Consider the following 11241-nt stretch of genomic DNA (forward strand, 5'->3'; position numbering starts at 1 on the left):
ATTAAAATTTAATTTTTATTAATAGAGTAATGAAAGATTGTGTCTTCTCAAGTTAAATTCCCCCTTAACGATAATGAACGGACTACGGCGTTTTTTACATGTCTTGGTGGGATTATCTCTTCTAACTTGCTTTACTTTCGTTTTGGTTTATCCTATGTGTACATTTCTCGTTTTGTTGAAAGATTGTAACTTGTATATTCTTACCTATATTAAAAAAATAAAAATAAATAAAAATAAAAAAAATTCTTACCTATATTAATAAAATGTTTCTCTTTGCCAAAAAAAAAAAAAAAAGAGTAATGAAATAATCTCATATTTTTAACCGTATTTTATTGAATTATTTTTATTTTTACTTACGGTTTATGGAATTACGAATTAATTTAAGGGTAAAATGTAAAAAGGAATATGGTTATCACATATGTAGAAGATCGGGAGTGGTTATCCTAATGAGTATCATTAATTTTATTGGAACAGAATCTTCTATGTATTCTATATGGGGATGATTCTTACACACATTTTTTTTATCCTCACACACTAATTGAGTATTATTAGAAGAGTAAAAGGTTAAAATAGGTGTGTGAGAATCATCCCCCATTCTATATGGAATATTTATGGGAGTGTTAGAGTTTTGAGGAAAGTTTTCATATATAATTCATAAATTATATGAAAATTGTTTTATAATAATGTATGTATATATATATATATATATATATATATATATATATATATATATATATATATATATATATATATATATATATGGGCAGGATCAATGGGGAAGTAACCAATCGAGGGGAAGTGGGGGGAAGCAAATTTTTTTTTTTTTTTTTTTTAATTTTTTTGGAATTTTTTTTCCGGCATCAAGATCACACGAAAATATGAACATTTAGAAGAGACACTTCGTGATGAATGTTATTATTTAGGCGGGAAAACGATCGACAAAAATAACATTCAAGATAATATTGTTCGTGAAGAATATGAACGTTTTTTTTCTTCATGTTTTGTGAAGTAAAATTTAGCCTGATTTAGAGTTTAGGGTTTAGGGTTTAGGGCTTAGGGTTTAGGGTTTGGTGTTTTGGGTTTATTCCATAAACCCAAAACACCAAACCCTAAAACTTAAGCCCTAAGCCCTAAACCCTAAACTCTAAACCGTTCGTGTTAAAAACTCAATCTAAATCCTAAATCTAAACCCTAAATCTAAACCCTAATATCTAAACCCTAATATCTAAACCCCAATAGCTAAAACCTCAACATACGTTCGAAAAACACGATAATTGTTATATATTACTTCTTCGAGCGTTTTCCCGCCAAAATATAAACATTTATCACAAAGTGTCTCTACTAAATGTTCATATTTTCATCTCATCTATAATGTTCGTGAACAAAGTTTTTTCAAAAAACGAAAAGAAAAAAAAAGTTTTTGCTACCCCCCGCTTCCCCCCGATTGGTTACTTCCCTCTTGATCCTACCACTATATATATATATATATATATATATATATATATATATATATATATATATATATATATATATATATATATATATATATATATATATATATATATATATATATATATAAAACGTGATTTTATTTTTATAAACGAATAAATCCAAACAAAGGATCGTTACCCTATCTTCACATGATCGAGAAACACATGGTCAACACTCAAGAGTCAGCACGCACTACAATTGACAGGCACCAAAGACTAAACTCATTCACCTACTATGTTTATTTTTTTTTTTTTAAATAAAGAATTTTAAGAAATACGTTTGCACCAAATATGATTTGTTGCCGGATTATACATCGAACATTAGACTAACAACTAATATCATTATAAATTTTCTTAAAAATCGACGAACGATTTAACATGCGTGTTCTTTAGTCTATAACTAATATCACAACACCAATAAATTAAAAACCAACTGTGAACATTATATTATATATTTAGTTATTTTACTTCTCTATTTTTTCTTTGAAATTTTATTAGAAAAAAGGCTCTATCAAAAAGCTAGAATCAACAAAATAAAAAGGACTTATGATTAGCAACTTTGTCCCGAATAATAATCCCCTCCATAGTTATTAGAAAAGGGCTTGTATTAACAAAGGCCACACTGAAAACAAATTCCTTTGTTAGACTAGCGTTAATTAATATAAAAGTGGCAGCAGATTAAAGACACATGCTAACCTAATCTCATCACAAACTACCAAAACTGAGAACATCTAACATATGATTAACGAACCTCCAACTAACCGAATTATAAGCTTTTTCAAAATCCACCATCAACACCATTAATTTTCTTTTCTTCCTTTTAAACCACTCCATTATTATTCACCTATATATACATATACATAATATCTCATTCCAACAACCACACAACGTACTATCTCACTACCACATTAACTAAAAGTAACACAAAATGGGGACAATAGTTTTGTATCCATCCACATTCATGGGTCACCTTATTTCAATGGTAGAACTCGGTAAACTCATCATTAAACATCATCCTTCCTACACTATTTCCATCCTCACCCTCACCAGTTCCTTCAACACCGGTTCCACCACCACCTACATCCGTCACATCTCCGCCACCGTCCCCGCCATCACCTTCCACCACCTTCCCCAAATTCCACTCAACCTCGACGCCTACCCGACTTCAGAAGCCATCGGTTTCGACTTAATCAAACGAAGCGTCCATAACGTTGCACAAGCCCTTAATACCATTTCTCCTTGCGCATTAATTATCGATCTTTTTTGCACTTCAGCTATGGCAGCAACAGTATCAATAAACGTCCCGGTTTACTACTTTATTACTTCGGGCGCTTGTTGCGTCGTTAAGCTTCTTTACTTCCCAATACTCGATCAAATATACGAAGGAAGTTTTAGAGACATGAACAAACTTATTTATTCACCCGGCATGCCACCCATCCCATCACGTGACATGCCCATGCCGGTTCTTGATAGAAACTCGGCTGATTATTTGAACTTTCTCGAACTCTCACATTACTTGCCTAAATCGTCCGGGATTATCGTAAACACGTTCGATTCACTTGAACCGAAACCGATTAAAGCAATTAGGGATGGATTGTGTGTTGAAGGTCAGCCTACACCACCACTTTATTGCATCGGGCCGCTTCTTTCGGACGGTGGTAATGATCATCATGAATGTTTAAGTTGGCTCGATTCGCAACCGAACAAAAGTGTTGTGTACTTAAGCTTTGGAAGTGAATGCATGTTTTCAGTTGATCAGTTGAAAGATATTGCAAATGGGCTTGAAAGGAGTGGACATAGGTTTTTATGGGTTATAAGAAGTCCACCAACGACTACAAAAAATGAACAATTTCAACTAAATTCATTGCTTGATTTAACAAAGTTGTTGCCAGACGGGTTCTTATGTCGTACAAAGGATCGAGGTTTTGTAGTGAAGAACTGGGCCCCACAAGTGAAAGTACTGAGTCACGAGTCAATTGGTGGGTTTGTGACTCATTGTGGGTGGAACTCGGTATTGGAAGCGACACGCGCGGGTGTGCCAATGTTAGCGTGGCCGTTGTATGCTGAACAACGGTTGAATAAGATTGTGATGGTTGAGGAAATGAAATTGGCTCTACCGATTGATGAGTCGGACAATGGGACCGTAACGAGTGAGGAGATCGAGAAGCGAGTTAGACAGTTGATGGAGTCGAATGAAGGGAAGATTGTTCGAGATGTTTTGATCAAAAGGAAGAAAGATGCCGCGAGAGCGATGAGTGATGTGTGCGGGTCGTCTCGTTTGGCGCTTGCTAAATTGGTCGAGTCGTGGCAGCCGACCGTGATACATTGAGCGAACAATGTAATCATCTTTACTCAATACTCGAGATTTATTTAGGATGAAAATGAGAGGAGATTGATGGATTAAAAAATAACAGCGATTGAGTTTTAAATTTCAGCGAAATTGAGTGGAGATGAGATTAGGAAGGATAGTACATTTAGATTTTGTCAGTACAACACTCTCATCCCTTTTCTTCTCCACTCTTTTTCGCTAAAAGAAAAACTCGAGAATACAACCTAAGTAATGTAAATCATCGTATTTACCTTTTATATAAATTAATAAACAAAAAATTATTACTCCACTTATATATAGTCTACACGTACGTGAAAAACTCCTTCAATCACTAACAATCAAACTTGGCGTAAAATTAAAGAGTGTGAAAAATTCCGTTAATGTTAAAAGAAAATTAGGTGAAACATATCTATACTTTCTATTAAAATTGTAAAATGATAATGTCATAATAAAGCTATTTTCTTTTATTAAAAAAAATCAAAAATAAAAAGAAAAAATTTGTGAGGCTCTTGATGATGTCATTAACACTAATTAATTAAATTTATTTTATATAATTAAAAATTTTAATATGTAATTATCCTCATATACACACTAGATTTACATATCCATATCACCATTTAAATAATACTCCGTATTTTTTTTTCTTTTAATATTTAAGATTTGAGATGCCATTTTCCTTTTGCAAAAACTCAAAAACTAAAGACCCCCAAAAGCTTGGCCAGTAAATTAATCACTAATCTCTTCATTTTTGAAGAAAAAATCACTACCATTTTACATGAAATTTCATTACGAACCAAACCCAACTGGTCTTGCCAGATTCCGAGCCCCCCACACCACCCGGAGTAACCACCGGAGTTTTACTTTTTCCGACGACTATAAAAGCATTTCCGCCAGATTTCCGGCACGTGAGTCATCACCGCCTACGACTCGGGCATTGGGTTGTGTTTTGAAGTATTGATGGAAGCAGTGGCATTTTCGTATATATCATCTCCGTTCATTAGTACGTTGCCAACATGAAAAGTTTTGGGTATTGGGAGGGTAATCAACCATGAGTTGTACTAAAAGATTAATATTTTCTCCATCAAGATTTAAGATAACCAAGTTGTATGTTTCATAGGGTTTGAAGAAAGATTGTAAGTTTGTCTTTAAGATTGATGTGATAATTTGGTGAGAGGGATTTTGGTTTGTGGATTTGAAGGTTTTAATAAAAGAATTTTTGCTTGAATGAGACCTTCCATTGTTACCATACTTCTAAACTGAAAAGATAAGAAATGAGTAAAAGAGATGAATGTGAAGAAAATTAATGTGTTAAATTAGTTTTGATACAAAGTTTGATGCATAACATAGTCAATAATATTAGTTTCTTGAAACCATAATTGATTATCAATACAAGTTAAATTAAATGACTTTAACATTCACATCCACTCTATATCTAAAATATATCATTAAACTGTTTCGTTTAAACAAACTCGTGGTTCCACGGGTCATTTCACTAGTAACTACTCCATAATTTTGTTAGACCACTCTTATCCATGACACCCGTCATGCTACCACATTGCTGCCACATCAGCGCCACCTCATCAACTTCTTCCTAAGACTTACCCATCACATTCCCTAGTATCCATGACATACCTTTTTACCATCAAATGGATCCACTTAAATTAATTAATTAATACAATGTACCACTCTTTATCCGTAAATTACAAATATATAAAGCAAATCAGCGTGATGCAAATCGCCATCCAACGACATTTTCTTTCGCGGTCATTCAAGGAAACTCCTTTGACACCTTCCTAACATTGGTGCCGTTGAAGGAAACTCCAAAGAAGCCCCAACGACGGCCCGCTGTGAGTGGTCTTAGTGTATATACTTTATGAAAATGTTTAAGATTTACAGGACGCGTGAATCGTGAAAAGTATGGGCCCATCAATTATATGAAGAAAATAATGTATTGTATCCACTAAGATATGATTCGCAAATTAAACGTACAAATAGATTAATCTAAAAAAAAGGCACGAGAAGAGATAAGTAAATTAAACTCTTTATGCATATATCAGTTTTTTAACATCCATGCATATCTATTTTGATATGTTATTAGAGTGCTCCCAACGGCTCGCCCAGGAAGTCGCCCAGCTGGGCGCCGATGGCACGACCACCACTCAGGTGCCGCCCACAGGTCGCCCAGCCTCCTCCGCCCTCCTCTTCGCCTATTTCAAGCAGATCTGTGGACGGAGATTATTGTTTTCTTCTTCTTCTTTTTTTTTTTTTTTTGTGTGTGTGTAATTTATTTGTTTTATATTTGATTTTAAAGGAAGAAGAAGAGGAGAGTGAGTGAGAATAAATGGTGAAATGAAGAAGAGAGAAGATGAAGATTAGGTGTATCTTTTTTTTTTTTTTTTTTTTTTGGAAAAGCAACTCTTGTATTAATAATAAAAAAATATAAAATATGTACAATGAATTTAGTTATTAAATTTTAAATTAAATGTAATATAAAAATTAATAATTCTTTTAATATTAACAATAATAAAAGTATTTTTAATTTAATTAATTAATTAAGTGTGGGTCCCAATATTGTGAGGAATGAGTGTCATTGTTGGGAGTGTTTAGTCCTGGGAAGGAAGTGGGAGCTGAATGATTGGTTAGTCCTGGAAGAAGTTATGTCTTGATTGGGAGCACTCCTATATCTAAATTATGATTCTCTTATTGAAATATTGAGTTTTTCATGACATGTGTCTATGTTTTTGATATACACGTAAAGTGGGAATGAGAATGGGAATGATTTTTCCAAAACCTTTAATTTGAGGTTTCGATTCTCATTTTGTCAAACTCTAAGAGTAGCAATCATCTATTCTCATTACCTTAAACACTTTAAAAAATACCTCCTTAATATTACTCAATTTACTGTAATACTCCGTATGTATTTTATAGTTTTACATTATGTAAAAGATGAGCAGTCCATCAAAACATAACTTTTATGGTTTAGTAGTAGGGCAAGGGAGTGAAGGATTAGTCCACACTCCACATGTTGGACCAGGTACTAGCCTGTTGGGACACATGTCCCTTTACAGCTCATACTCAAACTCACAAATTATTAATATGAAACAAGGTCGCAGAAATCGGTTCTCGGGGAGTTCTCGGCAGGGTCTCCAAAACGAGAACTCGGAGAACTCGGGGAGAACTCGGGGAGTTATCGGCGGTTGACTTTCGTTGACTTTTGGGATTTTATCGAGTTTTTTCCGAGATTTGACCGATTTTACCGAGATTTGACCGATTTTTTTTTAGAATTGACCGATTTTTCCGAGATTTGACCGATTTTTTGGAGATTTGACCGATTTTTGGTCGTTGATCGATTTTTTGACCGATTTCAAAACGAGTTCTCGCCAGGAATGAAATTCCGAGTTCTCGCCGAGTTCTCGCCGAGTTCTCCCGATTTTTGCAACCATGATATGAACTAACAGAATGTAAATTAAGACGTTTGAAAAATAAATATGGAGAAAGCCAAATAAGGCTACATTTTCATTCACTCTAATAAATAGAATACAAATATGTTTTACTTAAATACAAAAAACTAAGACCCACTAATTAACCATTTTTACCTAAAGAATCGGTAAGTATCCCTCTATATATCCCACTTTTCAATCTCCACTTGTACCTTCAAATCCGGAACACAATTAATACCAATTCTAATTACACCTATAATTAAACTATCAACTAAACATTTAACCATAACATAAATATGTAAATATATATATAGATTTTCAGCCACCGTCACGTGGCTTGGTAACCACCAAATGTGACCAATCTTGCATCCATGCACCGTAAAAACAATTGGCTAATCTTGTTCTTTGAAAATCCATGTAAACGTTAACGTAGCGAAACCGATTAACCCAACAATCACCTCCTTACTCGGTTTTTCCATGCTACCAATTCACCACATTTTGTGACATCTAACGCGGCTCTCTCGGACACGTTCAACACCATCTCGACTCACCGGACACCCGACCTCTTCCCCGATCACGTCCACAGCCATCGTAGTTTGAACCTCCATTGCCACCATGTTCACTTCAACCACGTTCCGATCAAATTTATTCAAAGAGCCTTTTACACCGCCCAAGAAAATAAGCTGAACACGCTATACTATTTTCTTTTACCTCGGTTAGTCTCTTATCACGAACAAATTTTTGACAACTTCTCAACACCCTTTACAGCTTCAACTTTCCCGATCAAGTTGCACCAAGAAACTCTTTACACCACCCAAGAAAACAATCCCTGGCCACGGGCTATAACGATTTCTTATCCCCGGTCTAGTTTCATCCCACGAACATGAACCGAGTCGAAGCCGCACCACCTTAGCTCTTGATACCAATTGTTGGGACACAAGTCCCTTAAACTAAAACTCACCTATAGTTATTGCTATGAAATAAAAAATATAAAATACGTTGGACAATAAAATGGAGAAAACTGATAAGGACTACATTATGCTTATCTCTTGTTTTTATTATACGAGTTATACATAAAAGGATATATATACCTTACATAAAACATACAGCAACACTAAACCACTATCTAATCCCTCTACCTAAAGTCTCGGCACCACTTGCCACTCTCCATTAAGTAATATACACTGTAACGACCCGACAAAATCGTCATTGACGGCGCCTCTAACTTAGGTCCCGTTACGTGGTCGTAGTCCCTATATGAAACACGTTTGACCAAAATTATGTCGCATTCATTTGAAACGTACAAGACTTGCAAAGTTTAGTTTACAAAACAATTCGATAACAAGTTTAAGTTTACAAAAGTATAAAGTATAAATGAAATGACTTGCGACATAATTAGTTAAAAAATCACGGTTGCTATAAATAGCGTAAGTATGTAAACATTTGTTTGAATCCAAGGGTGCTATCACTAGCGTATGCATGTATGTATGCTTGACTCCAAGCAAGTAATCAGAGTGTATGCGGAAGCATGTATCAAATAGCCATGTATGAATGATGTGATAAAACCGACCTTTAAATTTTACAATTAAACTAACTAATAAATATTATCACACTACGGGCAACTGGTCCCGATCGTGCAACAATAGATACTGGCAAGTCAAGTTCGTTCCACAGGGAGAAGCGTTTTCAAGAATTTAACAACAATTAATTATACTTTTAAGTGGGTTTTAATTGATTTTCGGTTTTGGATATAATTAACTAAAATAATAATAAAAACTACAATAAATAAAAATATAAGAAAGTGTATTTACTTAGATTTCGTCCCCCTCGTTGATATGAATCATAGACAATTCATAATCAATTTACTATGGATTGTTGTTAAGTCCGATTACAATATTATATAGTATATAACTTCGTGATAACCTCTCGATTTCATAAAGTCTTGATTTACTAAGATTCAACTTAACTTTCACTAATTTCGTCTTAACAAAGCATACTATACCCGATCATTCGAATTGTGATTCAACCTAGTTTTAACTTTCGCTAAAACCTAAATCGTAACGGTTCCCCTTTTTTACAATTTCACGACTATGTAAATATAAATATCACCCAATCACCAAATCCATATTCTTATATTTTTGTTAGAAATATAATCCTACGTTTTGTCTAGATCACAAATAGTGTTGAAGCATATTTTATATATCACCAATTTAACTTTCGCTAAATGATTCAATAAACTATGTGATGGGGATTAAGTATTAAATTTATATAATAATGGATCTTTTGATTGAACACAATATCTAAAATGATCTAAATAACATCTTAACTAACTAATTCAATATAATTTTCATTGGATCTTATTTTAGATAGTTAACTATACCCCGATTATCTAAATTGAGACCTAGCCTAGTTTTGACTTTCACCAAAACTTAAATCATAACGGTTTCCCTTTTTACAATTTCACGATTATATAAACTATAATATTACCCAAACCACCGAACCTTATTTCTAAATTGGTGTCAATAATTTATCCATAAGTTCGTCTAAATCACTTTTAGTGTTAAAGCTTAATTTATACAAATAAAAATAACCTTCGCTATTTATATCTAACAAATTAAGTGATAAGGATTAAATATCAAATTATATAACAATGGTTCTTTTGGCTAGGCACAATATTAAAGATACTCAAAGTTACATTTTAATATTCTAAATGATAACAATCCATAATCGAGGGGTTTTACATCTAAGCAAACACGGGAGTAAACTAACTAATCATAATAATAGGACGGGAGTAAAAATGCAAACATAAAATAATAAACATGACAATAATAATAATTCTAGCAAAATGATAATAATAAAAAAGGCTACAACTGATAACAATAACAATAACAATAATAATGATACTAGCGATAATGAAAAATTGAAATAGAACAACTTACAAATAAAGCTTCAATTTATTAACTGCAAATGGTAGAAATGGAAATGACAACACACGTGCACCCGAACAATATCACCCTTACAATATTGAAACTATTCTAATTGAACTTGAAAATAAATATGTTACAGAACAGTAATAAAAACTTCAATAATATGAAGTATTTGAAAATAATGAGTAACTTGAAAAATGTGTCTCTCACATCTCTCCCTCTCTGTGTATTCTGCCTATCCCAATACTCCGTAATATATCATTTTAGAAGTAGTAAGTGGAGGAGTAGTTGATGTCCTTTATCCTCTTGTTTGTAAAAGTATTGGTATATTACTTCAGTGTGCTACCTGCTCCAAAATAAGTGATTTAAAACTAGCCGGCCCACGTGAAAAGTTGAACCTGAATTTGGCCAAAACATTACTTTAATTCTGCAGCCTGCTGTCCCACGTGAACTTGGAATCTAAATCTGGACGTAAAACTACACGTTTCGCGTAGATAGGTACGCGTATCGTGTAAGGTATCTTCATGAAAGTTGTAGATTTTTGAGTTATGGACGTCTGGACACCTGATTCGTCTTTTTTCGAGTCCGTATGATTTAGTTATGATTTTTTTAGTGCAGACGCGCAGATTTCGTGATTTCAATCATTTTAACTTGTAGTCTTGAGGCGCGATGTTGTACTCTTTTGTTGCTCATTAGAAATCTTCATTTTATCTTCATTTTGATCTTTATATCATTGAAAATCCATAATAACATTTCATTCGACGCTTTGAACATTTTAACTAATTACAAACCGAAAACTACTCGAATACACATAAAATCATAACATTTGGGACTGATATTGCGACTAAGAATATGCATTAATTGAGCAATATCAAATTACCCCACACTTGAACGTTGCTTGTCCTCAAGCAATAACAACTTTTTAATAGACTCGGAATACTACACAATTTTCCATATCAATCATTCATCACACACACACGTCACACGAAATGAAAACACACGCTTTATGAAATAAATTGAAAACACTACACAATATTTATTGGATAACACGCACA

General features: G+C 33.5%; 1 protein-coding gene across 1 annotated transcript; it reads left to right on the plus strand.

Annotated features, from left to right (window-relative positions):
* The first annotated feature begins 2381 nt into the window (after nt 1-2381).
* LOC139867053 (UDP-glycosyltransferase 88B1-like) lies at nt 2382-3844 on the plus strand. Its single transcript, XM_071855375.1, has one exon. The coding sequence runs from the start codon at nt 2419-2421 to the stop codon at nt 3817-3819; it is 1401 nt and encodes a 466-aa protein (XP_071711476.1). The 5' UTR covers nt 2382-2418; the 3' UTR covers nt 3820-3844.
* Nucleotides 3845-11241: the final 7397 nt, after the last annotated feature.

This window comes from Rutidosis leptorrhynchoides, chromosome 9, assembly GCF_046630445.1.
Source record: "Rutidosis leptorrhynchoides isolate AG116_Rl617_1_P2 chromosome 9, CSIRO_AGI_Rlap_v1, whole genome shotgun sequence".
Taxonomy (NCBI): Eukaryota; Viridiplantae; Streptophyta; class Magnoliopsida; order Asterales; family Asteraceae; genus Rutidosis; species Rutidosis leptorrhynchoides.

Coding starts and splice junctions, on each gene's coding strand:
- LOC139867053 (XM_071855375.1), top strand. CDS start 2,419: ATGGGGACAATAGTTTTGTATCCATCCACATTCATGGGTCACCTTATT.